The sequence below is a fragment of the Carcharhinus amblyrhynchos genome, unplaced genomic scaffold (genome assembly GCF_965287045.1).
Source record: "Carcharhinus amblyrhynchos unplaced genomic scaffold, sCarAmb.v2.hapA scaffold_73, whole genome shotgun sequence".
In the NCBI taxonomy this organism is placed as follows: Eukaryota; Metazoa; Chordata; class Chondrichthyes; order Carcharhiniformes; family Carcharhinidae; genus Carcharhinus; species Carcharhinus amblyrhynchos.
Window position 1 is genome coordinate 78,233 of NW_027649813.1, and position 17,602 is coordinate 95,834.

The 17,602-nt window shown below is 47.4% G+C and overlaps 1 protein-coding gene across 1 annotated transcript in view; it reads left to right on the forward strand.

Moving 5' to 3' along the window:
* Positions 1-17,602, forward strand: part of LOC145337763 (uncharacterized) — a 98,871-nt gene that overhangs the window by 65,312 nt on the left and 15,957 nt on the right. The window contains exons 18-19 of the mRNA XM_080182609.1: positions 4,451-4,991; positions 15,728-15,836. Of these exons, the coding sequence (XP_080038735.1) occupies positions 4,451-4,991; positions 15,728-15,836 (650 nt within the window). The remainder of the gene's footprint in view (positions 1-4,450; positions 4,992-15,727; positions 15,837-17,602) is intronic.

Below are 17,602 nucleotides of genomic sequence, written 5' to 3' on the forward strand. Positions count from 1 at the left end.
AGTGGCAATGCAGATGGAGAAGGTAGTCAAGAAGGCATAAGGCATGCTTGCCTTCATCGGCCGGGAGATGAGTTTAAAAATTGGCAAGTCATGTTGCAGCTTTATAGAAGCTTAGTTAGGCTGCACAAGGAATATAGTGTTCTGGTCGCCACACTACCAAAAGGATGCAGAGGCTTTGGAGAGAGCACAGAAAAGATTTACCATGATGTTGCCTGGTATGAGGGCATTAGCTATGAGGAGAGGTTGGAGAAACTTGGTTTGTTCTCACTGGAACGACAGAGGTTGAGGGGCGACTGATAAAAGTTTATAAGATTATGAGAGGCATGGACAGAACTTTTTCCCAGGATGGAAGAATCAATTACCAGGGGGCACATGTTTAAGGTGCAAGGTGCAAGGTTTAAACAAGATGTGAGAAGCAGATTTTTTTTATGCAGAGTAGTGGGTGCCTGGAACTTGTTGCTGGGGGAGGTACTGGAAGCAAATATAGTAGTGACTTTTAAAGGGCGTCTTGATAAATACATGAATAGGATGGGAATAGGGGGATATAGTCCCCAGAAGGGTCGGGGATTTTAGGTCAGTCGGACAGCATGGTTGGTGCAGGCTTGGAGGGCCAAAGGGCCTGTTCCTGTGCTGTAATTTTTTTAGTTCATTGAAAGGGTTCCAATCCCTAAATGTGCAGATCATATGTGACCATCGAATGAGGACGATGCAGGTCGATGCATGCCATCCAGGGAGTGTCCATGACAGTTTTGTGCTCAGGCAGGCGGACATCCCCAGCCTCTTTGAAGACCGGCCCAGGCTACCATGATGGCTACTGAGCGACAAAGGTTACCCACTGAGGTCACGGCTGATGACACCTGTGCGGAGGCCCGAGACCGAGGTGGAGACCTGCTACAACGAGACCCATGCAGCACCCATGTGGAGTGGTGCATCATCCTGCTGAAAATGTGGTGCCGCTGTTTGGACCACTCTGGGGGGGTCTCCAGTTTGACCCTGTGTGTGCCTCACACATTATAATTATCTGCTGTGTGCTGCACAACATCACCCAGCAGCAGGGAGACCAGCTGGAGCAGGAGGAGGAAGAGGAGGAGGATGAGGGGCGAGGGGGCGAAGTGGTCGTCCCACTATATGAGGAGCTGGAGGAAAGAGGATGGAGGTGATAGCAGGTGCCCGGCCGGGAAGGGCAGTGAGGGATGCCTTGATTACAGCCCGCTTCACCGAGCTGGTGCTGTGCAGTGAGGGGGCTGCAACCACCACACTCCAGGAGCAATTGCAGTCGCTATTCCCCCTCCAAACCGATCTGGGCCCTCAAACCGCAACATCACCCTTCCACAGCCTCTGTCAACCCACCACCATATCCCCCCAGAAAGATCCAAACCTGTTAATGTGCCTGGGCTGGCAGTGGTTGTGTGTCTTGGTTGAAAGCTGGAGGATGATGACCACTCACTGTTGTGGCAAACTGGGATCCTGACCCTGGGGCCACTCAAGCCTGATCCCTAACCTCTACTCTGAATGCACGCTGCCACCCTGGCCCAAGTAGCTGTAAGGGTTGGGGAGACATGTTTGTTGGGCAATTGGGGGATGGGGGTGGTGGAGGGGCTCACTTGCACTAAGAGTCTGGTGGGTGTTGGAGAAGGTAGGACAGGCACTCTCTGACATGTGGCTGAGTCTCCAAGCACCTCTATGCAAGGGAATGGGGACAACTCTGCACTTTGGGGTGGGGTGGGGCGGGGAGGTGTGGAATTAGAGACACATTAGTTACAGTTGTGAAGTGCAAATAAAAGTTTATTGTGCTCTTAACGTTAGTGATCAATAAACCCTGACTACTGATAACCTTCACCCATGGTCTCTTAGTGAACTAGAACTTTCTAACTTTCTGTGGTCTACTGCTGCTTCTATGTGCGACCCCAGGATGCACATCAGAGGTGGAGGTGTCCAGCAATGACGCACACCCCGTTGCCTGTGATGCCCTTGGCGGGTGTCCTCTGGGTGGCCGGGACCTGGAGGGCCCCAGCTGACTAGCCGCTGGCACTATTTCAGTGCCACCCTGTTCTTCTAGCCGGCCCTGAGATGCCCCGGTGTGCGGAAGGGGGGGAATCAGAAGGTCTCAGGATGTCTGGGATCACTTGGGTGGAAGGCCCCGGCATGGGCCCCAGCCCTTCCTCCTCACTTGTGGGGCCCAGAGGCCCCAGGGACACTCCATGGGACGCCAGGGTAGCTGGACTGAGCTCCAGGAACTCCGGTATCACCTGGCCGTGCCAGTCCTGGAGTCTCAGATGTGTCTCCCCGTGATCTGTGATCCCTCAGTTCTGGCCCTCTGAGACTGGGCCAAGCTCTGGAGCCCCTCCACTGCAGCATTCTGTGAGCAAGCCAGGCTCTGGAGCCCCTCAGCAGTAGCTGAGATGAACATCCCATTTGTCTTTCCTAATACCTGCTGAACTTCCATGCTAGCTTTTTGTAATCAATGCATGAGGACCCAGAAATCCCTCTGAGCTGCAGCTTTCTGCAGTCCTTCTCCATTTAAATAATATTCAGCTTCTTTATTCTTCCTATCAATGTGAATAACTTCACATTTTCTTACATGATATTTCATCTGCCAAATGTTTGTCACACAGCAAACCTGTCTGTTTGTAGACTCTTTGGGGATGACATTACCATTGTGCCCCACAAGCTGATGGGCGGAGTGAGCTGGTAAGATTGCCAGAGAGCTGACAAGTCAGGTTCACAGCCGGTTTCTCACCTCACGCGATCTTACCGGCACCTCAATCTCTCCTTCTTACCTCAGTATTTTCCAGTATCTCTCTCGCTACTTCACACAATCAATCTCTCTGCCAAGCACTTACCTTTCCCTCCCACTCTCTATCCCCATTCTCCATCCACTCTCCCAGTCGGCCCCTTCCCATGCTCTTATTCATTTTCACATACATTCTCCTCCTGCCTCTCCTCCTCAAAGAACAGTAAGATCAATAGGTTACATTGGGAGAGCCATTTGAAGAGCAGGTGGGTGTGGAGGGGGTGTTTCAGGAAGAGGAGAGACAGATAGAGAGGTTAAAAGAACTCTGCTCGCCCCCAGCCCAGCAACACATACTACTCCCATTCCCCACCACAGCTCCCCAGCAACTCCCACTCCCCCTTACACGGTCCCCGAACAACGCACACTCCCCATACCCCCACACTACCCACATTCCATCACAGAACTCACCAACACACACTTTCCACATTCCCCAACCCAGAGACCCGCAGCAACACACACTCCTTATACCTCCCCTGTACCCCTGCAATGCACACTCACCACATTACCCCCCCCCCCCCACAGCTCCCTTTCAAAACATACTCCCCACATCGCCCCCCGTCACAAGACCACCAGCAACACAGCTGTCCTCATTTCCCCTCCACTCACAAACACAAACCTAGAATCCATGCAGTCCAGGCCTGAAACAGCACTTCTTCACAAATTCTGAGGCTACAGCCCTGCCATTTCAGAGAGTTTCCAGCCCATTCCCCGCCAGCAACAGCCCTTGCTGCTGCCAGCACTACAACCCACATTCAGCAATAAGACCCAAGATCAGCGCTCAGACTTGAGTCAGCGTTGAGAATCCAAAGTCGAAACCCGTGAACAGCATCAGCCTCTCACTGCACTCCAAAATGCAACCTGTACAGCATGAAACAACCTCCCCCCCACCCCCCATCAACAGAGAGCCATTTGAAACCTGAGACTTACCTCCTCACTCACCCTCTCTGCTCTCTGAATGCGACTGGTGTTTTCCTCACTGATTCCAACTGCAGCAAATAAGCTGGGATGATTCAGAGTGAATTTTGTTAACTACATTGTGATGAATACAAATGATGCAAATTGATGCTTCACCCATTTTGGGCAGGCTCCCGATTGTGCCAATTTTTTTGGTGGTAAAATGGGAATGGGTGCAAAAATGGGCTCCATTCCAGCTAGTCATATCATGCCAGATTTTATGACATTTTTCCAGCACAAAACGGCCACAATGGGGTCGTTAAATTCTGCCCATACACTCCACATCTTCATATTGTTCTCTTACAGCCTGCCACAATATCTGCCACCCAGTTGCTGTCTATACACTGTATCTAAAACCTTCAGGCTCTGACTTGCCCTCTTCCTCATGTTGCTCTCATTCTCTCTCTTCACCCTCATTCTCCCTCTGGTTGCTGCTCTGTTTTCCCTCTGCCCACTTCAGTGCTCCATGTCTTTCTCTTCCTCCTCCCTTTCTCTCACTCTCTCCCTTCATCCTCACATCTCCTTTCTGCTCTTTTCCCACTCCTCTCCCCTCTCTCTGTTCCATGCACCCATCATATTCCTGCTGTTTCTCCCTTCCCCCTCACAAACCTCTCTCCTCTCTTCCTCAGTCCTCACACTCTCTCTCCTCCCCACCCGCTCTCTCTAAATCACTGACTGTGTTATTTTAACTTTCCCCCAGCTCCAGCCTCTCTGACTCTGGATCCGAACACAGCGAATCCCTGGCTCATCCTGTCTGAGGACCGGACCAGTGTGAGACTCGGAGACAAACGGCAGCCGCTCCCTAACACCCCGGAGAGGTTTGATCCCTGGGAATGTGTCCTGGGATCAGAGGGATTCACATCAGGGAGACATTTCTGGGAGGTGGAGGTGGGGGAGAAGACAGAGTGGATTCTGGGAGTGGCCCGAGAGTCTGTGAACAGGAAAGGGGGAACCTCCCTGAGACCTGAGACCGGATTCTGGACTGTGTGGCTGTTTCCCGGAACTGGTTATTTTGCCCTCACCTCCCCCTTACAGACCCCCCTCACCCCGAGTGTGAATCCCCGGAAGATCGGGGTTTCCCTGGACTATGAGGGTGGACAGGTGTCATTTTACAATGCGGACAACATGTCCCATCTCCACACTTTCACCCACACGTTCACTGAGAGAATCTTTCCCTTCTTCTTTCCGGGATCGAATAACAACAAGAAAAACTCGGCGCCGCTGACAATCTGCGGGATTAAAGGTCACTAACAGATCCATCCCATAATTTCACACCGTCTCCCTGCCTCCTGCCAGCTGTAAACTGATGGAACCTGTTCATATTGTGGTTATTATATAGAATTATAATTTACATTGGGGGCTCCATGATTACATTTATAAAATGATTCTTCAAATAAAACAATCTGAGAACCACTGGAATAGAAACAGTTTTTCTCAAAGATTCCACAGTTCATCATTAAATCCAAGAAGCAGAAACTCAACATGTTGTTTGTGTCTGTCACTGAGCGAGGGAGGCGGGATTCCGGGGAATGGAGAAGCCGGTTGGCCGGAGCTCCTGTCACTCCGATGGAGGAGGCGGGATTCTGTCAATTCGTGCGTGGATTGGCTAGTTCACCAGTCCATCTAACGAAAGGGACGGCCCTCCGGATAATCTGGGAGCTGATTGGCCTTAACGATTGTCATTCAGAGCAGGGAACGGGTTTCCTTGGACTTGGCAGCCTATTGGTCAATGCAGCTGTCATTCAAAGAAAGGTGTGGCCAGCTACAGGGTGGGGAAGCGGATTGGCCAAGATCCCTTTCATCCAGAGTCAGGGGCGGGTTTCCTGGGAACCGGAATCCGATTGGACAGCGTCCTGTCACTCAGGCTGAAGGGGAAGCGTCTCGGAAAAAGATGTCAGTTGGTGGCTGTATCTGTCATTTATAGTGAGTAGTCTTACAACACCAGGATAAAGTCCAACAGGTTCATTTGGTAGCAAATGCCACTAACGTTCGGAACGGTGACTCACCGGTGAAAGTCCCTGTCAGTCAGAGTGTGGGAGGAGGGTTTCTGTCCAACCGTGAATCGATTGGTCGGATCCTCTGTCACTCAGGAACATTGCCGGGGCGTGGCTTTGGCACTGAGGCAGTGACTTTGTGGTTGCATCGTGTTGTGTGGGGATTTAGAGTTGGTGACTTTTAGATTTATTATTGTCACATGTATTAGCGTACATTGAAAACTATTGTTTCTTGCGCTATACAGACAACGCATACTGTTTATCGAGAAGAAAAGGAGAGAGTGCAGAATATAGTTACAGTAAGTAATCTCACAACACCAGGTCAGAGTCCAGCAGGTTTATTTGGTAGCACGAGCATTCAGAATGTTGCCCTTTCGTCAGACGAGTGCAAGGTTTGTTTTATAACCAGGGCATGTATAGACAGAAATCCAATTACAAGATAATGGTTGGAATGTGAGTCTTAACAGGTTATCAAGTCTTTACAGATGCAGACAATGTGAGTGGAGAGAGGGCTGAGCACAGATTAACCTCCTTAAACTGTACTTACCAACGACTGACTGTGCTGACCCCAGTTCAACACTGGCAACTCCACATTATCGTGTTACGGTCACAGCTAGGCTGTAGAGAATGATCAACTCAGTGTGAGGTAGGTCCATTCAGAAGCCTGATGGCAGCAGGGAAGAAGCTGTTCTTTAGTCGGTTGGTACAAGACCTCAGAATTTTGTATCTTTTTCCCGATGAAAGGAAAAGAATATGTGTGTGGAGTCCTTAATTATGCTGGCTGCTGTTCTGAGACAGTGGGAAGTGTAGACAGAGGAATGGATGGGAGGTTGGTTTACGTGATGGATTGGGCTACATTCACGACCTTTTGGACCTGGGTTGGATCTCCGACTTGGGTCGGTGTCTGTGGGAGTTTGCGCGTTCTCCCCGTGCTTGCGTGGGTTTTCTCCGGGTGCTTCGGTTTCCTCCCACACCCCAAAAACGTGCTTTTAGGCTGATTGGTGTTAATAAATTGTCCCTAAATTAGATCTCCCTTAATCTGTCACACATATAATTCTCTAAATTTGCACCCCTTTATTGTGGAGTCCAGGAGGCGTAGACAAAAGTCGTAGGTCGAAGAAGGATTGGAATGAGGTACTCAGTGAATGTTAAAATGGGCGGCGCAGGCTTGTAGGGGCCTATTTCCTGTGCCGTGTTGTTCTTTGTTCTTTGTAGTTTCTTAAGCAGAACAGGAGCCATACCAAGCTGTAATCCAACTAGAAAGGATGCTGTCTATGATGCATCTGTAAAGATTGGTGAGAGTCGTAGCTGAAAATTTCCGTAGTCTTCTGAGAAAGAGGCGCTGCTGGGTTTTCTAAACAGTTGTGTCGGTATGGAGAGTCTGGGACAGGTTGTTGGTGATCTGGACACCTAAAAGCTTGAGGCTGTTACCATTTCCACCTTGTCCGTCTTGATGTAGGCCGGGGCATGTTCTCCACTATGCTTCCTGAAGTCAATGACAACCTCCTTTGTTTTGTTGACATTGAAAGAGAGATTGTTGTCGCTGCACCAGTTCACCACATTTTCTATCTCATTCCTGTACTCTGTCTCGTCATTGCTTGAGATCTGATCCACTTTGGTGGTGTCGTCAGCAAAAGTGAAAATTGAGTTGGACAGGAATCTAACCACACAGTCATAGGTGTATAAGTGAGCTGAGAATACAATCTGGTGGGGCACCAATGTTGAGATGATCATGGAGGAGGTGCTGTTGCCTTTCCCTGCTGATCGTGGTGTGTGGGTGAGGAAGTTCAAGATTCAGCCGCAGAAAGAGGAACCGAGGCCCAAGTTTGGAGATGAGTTTTATAGGAATAATAGTGTTGAAGGCTGAGCTGTAGTCAATAACAAGAGGCTGACAGAGATGTCTTTATTATCCAGGTGTTTCAGGGTTGAGTGCAGGGCCAGGGAAATAGTATCTGCTATGGACCTGTTGTGAGGGTGGAGTGAACTGCAGTGGATCCAGGCAGTCCAGGAGGCTGGAATTGATTTCGTGCCATGACTAATCTTTCAAAGCACTTCAAAATGATGGATGTCAGAGCCACTGGACAATAGTCCTTAAGGCACAGTGCTTGGCTTTTCTTCAGCACTTGGATGATGGTCATCTCCTTGAAGCTGATAGGGCCTCAGATTGTTGTAAAGAGAGGTCGAAGATACCTGCAAATACGCCAGGTACCCCACTGGCTGGGTACCATATCTGGGCAGTCATTTTCCATGGGTTGATCTTCGAGAAAGCTGCTATGACATCTGCAATGCTGACCTCAGATACAAGTTCGCCTGAGGCTTCCAGGGTGGAGGGCATATGCTCGCTGACCTCTTGTTCAAAATGGGTATTGATTGAATTGACCTCACCAGGGAGGGGTGCGTTGGAGTGGCAATTTTACATGCCTTCATCTTGTAACCTGTTATGTCGTGCAAACCTCGCCATAGTTGGTAGGGTCTGTATGGCTAGCCTGGGACTCGGGCTTTGTCTGCTACTGTTTTTGGCATCTTTGATTCACCTCCTTAGATCGTGTCTGACTTTCTTGTATAGGTCAAGGTCACCTGACTTGAATGCCTCAGACCTAGACTCCAGCAAGCAGTGAATACCCCTGTTCGTCTATGATTACAATTGGGAAACACACAAATTCGCTTCTTTGGCACGCAGTCTTCTACATACTTTCAAATGAAGTCAGTTACTGTAGTGGCGTACTCATTCAGGCTGGTTGCGGAGTTTTTAAATACTGACCAGTCCACTGACTCTAAGCAGTCACGTAGTAGATGACCTGATTCCTCAGACCAACACTGCATGACTTTCTTTGATGGATTTTCCCACTTCAGTTTTTGTTTGTAAGCTGGGAGCAGGAGCACAGCCTTGTGGCCTGATTGGCCAAAGCGTGAACAGGCAATAGAGCAGTAGACATGTTTGATATTTGTGTAACAGTGGTGTAGGAAGTTTGGGCCTCTTGTGGAACAGGAGACATGGTGGTGGTAACTTGATAGTATGTTCTTGAGCTTGGCCTGATTGAAGTCCCTGGCCACGATGAACAAGGCCTCAGGGTGTTTGGTCTCAAGGCTATTTGTATTGGCATATATTTCATGCAGCACAATTTTCATGTCTGCACGGGGTGGGATGTGAACTGCCGTCAGGATAACAGAGATGAACTTCCACGGAAGTTCGTCGGGGCGGCATTTTAGTGTTAGGCATTTTATATCCGGGGAGCAGAAACTCGTGTTGCTATGTCTCGGCACCATGAAGTGTTGATTTAAGAAGCAGACCCCACCTCCCCTAACCATGCCTGCTGTACAGTCTATTTGATGGATTGAGAAGGCCTTTGGGCACAGTACAGTGAAGCAGGAGAGAGCCACGTCTCCGTGAAACAGAGCAGACAGCAGTCCCTCAGTTGTCTTTGAAGAGTGACTGTGACTTTAAGTTCGTCTAGCTTGTTTTCCAGAGATTGGACATTTACAAGGAGTAAGCGAGAGAGTGGGGCCTTGGAGTGTGTTGTTTCACTCTCATCTGCAGGTCTACATGTTTTCCACTCTTCCTGGAGTGACTGCTTCTTTTCAAGTCTGGGAGACAGTGAGAGTATTTTGTGGTGTTATGGGTATAGTTGTATCCAATGAAGTTCTTTGCTCTGATCAGTGTGTGGATGGAGGATTTGTTGCTTTGCTTCTGGTTCCTGCATCGGCAGATGTTCCGGGTCGCTATCGGACTGTGATTTGGCATTGCCAGTAGGTGGATATCCGGAACACCCTCAGGCATGGATGGGTCGAAGGCCACAAAGTCAATGACGTCCCTGGGCGCGCGGTCACGGATGAGCTGGTGTTATGTATTAGTATACAGTGAAAAGTATTGTTTCTTTTGTGCTATACAGACAAAGCATACCGTAAATAGGTGAGAGGGAAAAGAGAGGGTGCAGAATGCAGTGTTAGAATCAGAGGGAGGATGCAGAGAGAGATCAATTTAATATAAGGTCGGTCCATTCAAATGTCTGATGGCAGCAGGGAAGAAGCTGCTTCTCATTCGGTTGGTCCGCGTCCTCAGACTTTTGTATCTTTTTCCCAACGTAGAACATTACAGCGCACTACGGGCCCTTCAGCCCTCAAAGTTGCGCTGACCTGTGAAACCAATCTAAAGCCCATCTAACCTACAGTATTCCAATATCATCCACATGTTTATCCATTGACCATTTAAATGCCCTTAATATTGGTGAATCCACTGCTATTGCAGCAGGGCATTTCACGCCCTTATACTCTTAGTAAAGAACCTACCTCTGACATCTGTCCTATATCTATCATGGAAGAAGTGTGGAGTCCTTGATTATGCTGGCTGCTTTTCTGAGACAGCAGAAAGTGTAGGCAGAGTGAGTGGATGGGAGGCTGGTTTGTGTGATGGACTGGGCTTCATTCACAACCCTTTGTAATTTTTGTCATCTTGGGCAGAGCAGAAGCCATACCAAGCTGTGAAACAACCAGAAAGAATGCTTTCTATGGTAGATCTGTAAAAGTTAGTGAGAGTTGTAGCGGTCATGCCAACTATCCTTAGCTTCCTGAAAAGGTAGAGGCATTGGTGGGCTTTCTTAACTACAGCTTCAGTACGGAGCGACCAGGGCAGGTTGTTGGTGAACTGGACACCTAGAAAATGAAGCTCTTGACTATTTCCACTTCGTCTCCATTGCTGTAGACAGGGGCACTTTCTCCTCTACGCTTCTTGAAGTCTCTTTCATTTTGTTGACATTGAGGGAGAGATTATTGTCGTCATACCAGTTCCCCAGATTCTCTCTTTTCTGTATTCTATCTCATTATTATTTGAGATCTGACCTGTTACAGTAGTGTGTTATCACCAAACTTGAAAATGGAGTTGGGGGAAATTTGGCCACGCAGTCATAAATGTACAAAGGCTATAATAAGGGGCTGAGGGCATAGTCTTGTAGGGTACCGATGTTGAGGATGATCTTAGAACATAGAACACTGCAGCACAAACAGGCCCTTCGGCCCACAAGTTGCGCCGATCATATCCATACCTACCAGGCCATAGAACTATCTGTAACTCCCAATCCCATTAAATCCCATGTACTCATCCAGAAGTCTTTTAAAAGACCCCAGCGAGTCTGCCTCCACCACCACCGGCGGCCGATTCCGCTCACTCACCACTCTCTGAGTGAAAAACTTACCCCTGACATCCCCTCTGCACTTGCTCCCCGGCACCTTAAACCTGTGTCCTCTCGTAGCGACCATTTCAGCCCTGGGAAATAGCCTCTGACAATCCACCCTATCTATGCCGCTCAACATTTTATAAAGCACTATCAGGTCGCCTCTCAACCTCGTCTCTCCAGGGAGAAGACACTGAGCTCCCTCAACCTATCTTCATAAGGCATGTCTCCCAATCCAGGCAACATCCTTGTAAATCTCCTCTGCACCCTCTCAATAGCTTCCACATCCTTCCTGTAGTGAGGCGACCAGAACTGCGCACAGTACTCCAAGTGGGGCCTGACAAGCGTCTTATAAAGTTGCAGCATTACCTCCCAACTCCTAAACTCAATCCCTCGATTAATGAAGGCTAGCACACCATACGTCTTCTTGACTACATCCTCCACCTGCGAGGCCGATTTAAGAGTCCGATGGACCCGGACCCCAAGGTCCTTCTGCTCCTCAACACTGCTAAGAGTCCTACCCTTGATATTGGACTCCTTCATCTCATTGGACCTACCAAAATGGACCACGACACATTTATCCATGTTGAAGTCCATCTGCCACTTCTCCGCCCAGTCTTGCATCCTATCTGTCATGGTGCAACTCCTGACATCCCTCCAGACTACCCACAACACTTCTTGGAGGAAGTGTTGTTGTTGCCTAGCCTTATTGATTACAGTCTGTGGGTGAGGAAGTTCAGGATCCAGTCGCAAAGGGAGGAGCCAAGCCTCAGGCCATGGAGTTGGAGATAAGTTTTGTAGGAATAATGGTGTTGACGTCTGAGCTGTAGTCAATAAAGAGACTGACGTTGTTGTCTTGGTGGTCCAAGACTGTATGTAGGGCCAGGAAGATGGCATCTGTCGTGGCAGTAGGTGAACTGTAATGGATCCAGACAATCTGGGAGGCCAGAATTGATTCATGCTATACTAACCTTTCGTAGCACTTCATAATGATGGATGTTGGAGCCACTGCACAATAGTCATTAAGGCACACTGTCTGGCTTTTCTTTGGGACTGGGATAGTGGGAGGGAGTGATAGTAGCTGCCTGATTTTATCCTCGGAGTGGATATATTATTGAAAAGTTTTAATTCTTGTTATCGTTCACTTGCTGGAAGCGCCATGGCAACAGCTTTAGTGAGTGAGCTGGAGAATAACTTCATCACCAAAAACCTGCTGCACAACAAGGACTGGAGTAAGGAGAAGTGAGGGAGGGGGAGGGAGGAAGAGGTTGACCAAGAAGTGGGGGTGGACATAAAGAGGAGTGGGAAAGAGGGCGCACGGAGATCTGACAGGGGAAGAAGTTGGGGGTTTGTGATGGTTTTTTTTAAAATTCCTTCAGCTTTGGGACAGATTGTTACACAGGGTAAAACTCCTTTTAATCTGTATTTGTGTTCACGTACTCTGCTGACCCAGTGAGTGAGCCCATGGTGCTGGATGTGCATGATGTACTCCAGATTGTACCATTCTAATGTGTCATCCATTTCACAGTGAGATAGGGAAGTACATTCCTGTCAAGTGTTGGTTATTTGCTTATTTGGGTTCAATGTACAGCATCAGCTTTTAAATTAACAAACCACAGTCACGTCTTCAACTGTTTACACCCTGATACCTGGAATGTTCTCACGGCAGCTCATCCCAACCAGTCCATACTGGTGTTCGGGTTCTGTTTTGATTTCCTTCATCTTTCCTTTTTGCCCACTTACTTAACCTGTCAATATTGATTTGATGTATTATTGTCACATGTATTGGTATACAGTTCCAACTGTTGTCTCTTACGTGCGATATAGACAAAGCATACATAGTACGTAGGGGAGATGGAAAGGAGAGGGTGCAGAACGTAGTGTTACAGCAAGGGTGGAGACAGAGATCAACTTAGTATAAGGTAAGAACATAAGAAATAGGAGCAGGAGTAGGCCATCTAGCCCTTCGAGCCTGCCCCGCCATTCAATAAGATCATGGCTGATCTGTCGTGGCTCAGTTCCACCTTCCTGCCCTCTCCCCATAACCCTTAATCCCCTCTCTTATCAAAAACCCATCAACCCGCGTCTTAAAAATATTTAGTGAGGCAGCCTCCACCACTTCAACGGGCAGAGAATTCCAGAGATTCACCACCCTTTGAGTGAAGAAGTTCCTCCTCAACTCCGTTCTAAACCGCCCCCCCTTTATCTTGAGGCTGTGCCCCCTAGTCCTGCTGTCCTTTCTGAGCGAGAAGAGTCTCTCCACCTCTATCCTATCCATCCCATTCATCATCTTATACGTCTCAATGAGATCTCCCCTCATTCTTCTAAACTCCAACGAGTACAAGCCTAGTTTATTCAGCCTCTCCTCATAGCTCAACCCCCTCAACTCCGGTATCAGCCTAGTAAACCTCCTCTGCACTCCCTCCAAGGCCAAAATATCTTTGCGCAGGTGCGGCTCCCAAAACTGCACACAGTACTCCAGCTGCGGCCTCACCAATGCCCTATACATCTGCAGCAAGACCTCCCTACTTTTATATTCAATCCCCCTCGCTATGAAGGCCAGCATCCCATTCGCCTTCCTGACCACCTGCTGCACCTGCAAGCTGGGTTTTTGCGACTCATGCACAAGGACCCCGAGGTCCCTCTGCACTGTCACCTGCTGCAGTTTTTCGCCACGTAAGTAATAGTCCTTCCTACCATTATTCCTACCAAAGTGGGCCACTTCACAATTGCCAACATTAAATTCCATTTGCCATTTCCTGGCCCATTCGCCCAGCCTATCTAGATCCTGCTGCAGACTCTCCACACCCTCCGCACAATTTGCCGTTCCCCCAATCTTGGTGTCATCAGCAAATTTCGACACCCTACACTCGGTTCCTTCCTCCAGATCATCTATATAAATGGTAAAAAGCTGAGGCCCCAGCACCGACCCCTGGGGCACTCTTTTCAAAAGTCTGATGGCAGCAGGGAAGAAGCTATTCTTGAGTCGGTTGGTATGCAACTTCTGACTTTTGTATCTTTTTCCCGACAGAAGCATGTAGAAGAGAGTATGTCCAGAGTGTGTAGGGTCCTTGATTATGCTGGCTGCTTTTTTTGAGAAGGTGGGAAGTGTAGACAGAGGCAATAGATGGGAGTCCAGTTTGTATGATGGACTGAGCTATGTTCACAATCTTTGTAGTTTCTTGCAGCCTTCGACAGAGCAGGAATTATACCAAGCTGTGATACATTCTGAAAGGTGCATCTGTAAAAATTGGTGAGAGTTGTAGCATTCATGTCAAATTTCCTGAGCCTCCTGAGAAAGTAGAGGCATTGGTGGGCTTTCTTAACTATAGCATTGGCATGGAGGGACCAGCCAAGACAGGTTGTTGGTGATCTAGACACCTAAAAACCTGAACCTCTCGACCACTTTGACTTCATCCCCATTGATGTAGACAGGAGCATGTCCTCCACTACACTTCCTGAATATCTCTTTGCAAACTGTCTGCGTCCCTCCCACAATTTGCCAATCCACCTATTTTTATGTTTCTGCAAATGTGGCTTCAGTACATTCACTTCCTTCCTCCAGTTCATTAATATATATGGTAAACCATTGCAGCCACAGCACTGATCCCTGTAGAATCCCACTACTTGAAAAATAACCCCTTATCCCCACTCGGTGTTTCCTCCCCTTCAGCCAATTCTCAATTGATGCCAATATACTACCTCTAACACCATTGGCACTAATCTTATGACTTAACCTTTTGTGAGGTACCTTGTTAAACATCTACGGTAAATCCAGATGCAACACATCTACTGTTTCCCTTTATCAAATCTGGTTGAGATTTCCTCAAATAATGCTAATAAATTTGTCAGACATGATTTCCCTGTCATGAATCAGTGCTGACTCAGCTTGATTAGATTATAATTTTCTGAATGTGCCCCTATTACTTCCTTATTTGATTCTGACTCTTTTCTAACAATAGATATTAGGCTAATCAGCCTATAATTACCTACTTTTTGCCTCCTTCCTTTTATTGAATAGCGGTGTCACATTGGCAGTTTTCCAATCCTCTGGTACTTCTCCAGGATCCAAGGATTTTTGGTAAATTACAACCAATGTAGTTACTTCATTTAGCATTCTAGGAGGCAAGCCATCAGGGCGAGGGTACCAATCTTCCTCCAGCTTCATTAGTTTATCAAATACTACTTCTCTAGTGATGGTACTCAATTCCTCCCCCGTGTTCTTTCGTGTTAATGGGGTGTTTCCAGTATCTTCCTCTGTAAAAACTAACACAAATTATCTGTTTTGCTCCTCTGCCATTTACTTGTTCCTCATAACTGTCATCCAGATTCATTTTCAAATGGGCCTGTGTTCATGTTGATCCCTCTTTCTCTTTTCATATGTTTAAAGAAACTCTCATTGTCAGTTTTTACATACCTAAGCCTTCCTTACATCGAGCCTGCGCCGACAACAATCCCACCCAGACCCGATCCAGTAACGCCATGTATTTACCCTCCTGATCCCCCCCTGACTCTAATTGGCAATTTAGTACAGCCAATCAACTTAACCTGCAGATCCTGAGTGTGGGAGAAAACCGGAACACATGGAGAAAATCCACGCAGGAATGGGAGAACGTGCAAACTCCACACAGACATTCACCCAACTCTGGAACTGAACCTGGGTTCCTGGCACAGTGCGGCAGCATTACTAACCACTGTTCCGCACGTAGGAATTCCATTTCCTTATCCCTTTAACTGACTCCTCTGTCCAATTAATATCAGGGTAGTGAAATCCCTCACCCACTTCTCCAACAATTATAATTCTGTTCTTTACTCAGTTTCTGAATATGTCCTTGTATTTCTTTCTCCACCTTCCTTCCATTGCAGTATGATGGATCCTGAGAATGCTCAGGGAACTGCCTTGGCATATGTTATCAAAGGCCCGACGTAAATGCAGGCTGTAGTCAATTTCTGTAGTCATGTTGGGAGAAGGTTACAGTTCCCAATGTGTACGGAGATCTGCTGCCCTTAGTCTAGTCAATAGCACGTGGCTGGGAGTTGTGGGGTCAGAGTTGGGTTGGTGACTAGTGCAGTAGCAAAGGGTTGTGTTGATCCAGTGTCTTTACTGTAGGAAACCTTGTCGATGTGTGAAGACAAATCGAGGAGCAGCTCTACTTTCCTAGAAATTGAGCGAAAGCAATTCCAGTATCAATTTTTCTAAAGCATTTAAAATGTGCAGTAACTGTTCAGGAAATGAATTACCAATTAGTGAAAATCATTCAAAACTTCGGACAGTCAGCAGTGGGAAAATGCCAGAATCTAATGTTAATGCTGTGGAAATGCTGATAAATAAATGAAATTGAGACGCACTTATGAGGTAATGATGTTTGAGAAGGATTATTGAGAACATGTCTAGTCAGATGGATTAGTGAGTGAGGGAGATGCGGGGCAATCGTGTGTAGAGCAGTTGGAGTTTCAAAACGCATTTGATATGGTGCCACACAGACGATTGTCTAAAATGATTAGTCCTGTGATTGGGGGGGTGATATATTAACATCAATAGAAGATTGGTTAACAATTGGAATAATCAGTAATTTTCCATTTAGAAGGTGATAGTTAGAGAGACACTGCAGGGATCAGTGGGTTATTTACAGTCTGTATCATTGACATCAATGAGACATTGCAGTTTGCTGCTGGCATCAAGTTCAGTGTGACAGTTTGTGTGGAGAACAGAAAAGGGCTTCAAAGAGATATGAAGAGGTTGTGAGCAGACAAGAACATGGTGGATGGAATACAGTATGGAGCAGGGTGACGTTTTTCATTTTGTTAACAAAAGTACAAAAAGTGCTGAATATTTTTTGGGATGGAGAGAGACTGGAAAGTGTTTGCTTTCAGAGGGATCTGGGTGTCTCCGTACAGTTAATGTGCAGAGATAGAAAACAATTAGGAAGATAAATGGTATCTTCATTAGTACAAAGCAATTGGAGCAGTAAAGAGATCTGAGTGTAGTTGATTGGTGCCTTGGTGAGTATTGTGTCGAGTTTTGGTCACCTTGCCTAAGGAATGATATAGCAAGGAGTGTCATAGAGGGAGGCCTGTGAAGCTTTGTTAGACTGATTTCTGGGTTGAAGGAGGGAGGTGGATGGCTCCAAAGAGCACAGCTGGTGGTTAGTAGGCAACTCGTGACAAAATGTCCGTTCTCCTAGGTGAACGATCATTCTTGACAAGGGCTCATGTGTTGAGTCTGTCTATAACGCAAAGACAATGGCCTATCTGTAAAGTCTAAGGGGCAGTGGAGTCAAACAGGATGATGTTGGAGGAAGGCTACTCGCACAAGGCTCTCATCACCCTGGTCAAAGAGCAAGGTTTCTATGTACATTCATGTATTAACAGGAGCAACATTCATCTCCACTTCTCCAGGATGTTATTTGCCTAGAAGGATTGAAGTGGGGATGTCATGTCTGGACAGAACCCAGACAAAGAGCATCACATTAGCCTGCAGGTTTTGAATTGGAGGGAATTGTGTAAAGTGAGTACTCACTAAGTTTATTATTTCAATGCATTCATAGATGTGCTGAGATATTGTTGATGAAAGCTGCAGGCAACCCTGCCTTTGTACTGACTCTCATCCAGATGAAGAGAAGGAGGGTCTGTCACAGATTGACACAGGGTCAGGAGCGGAATGATGTGGCAGACAGGTCCATGTCAATCTG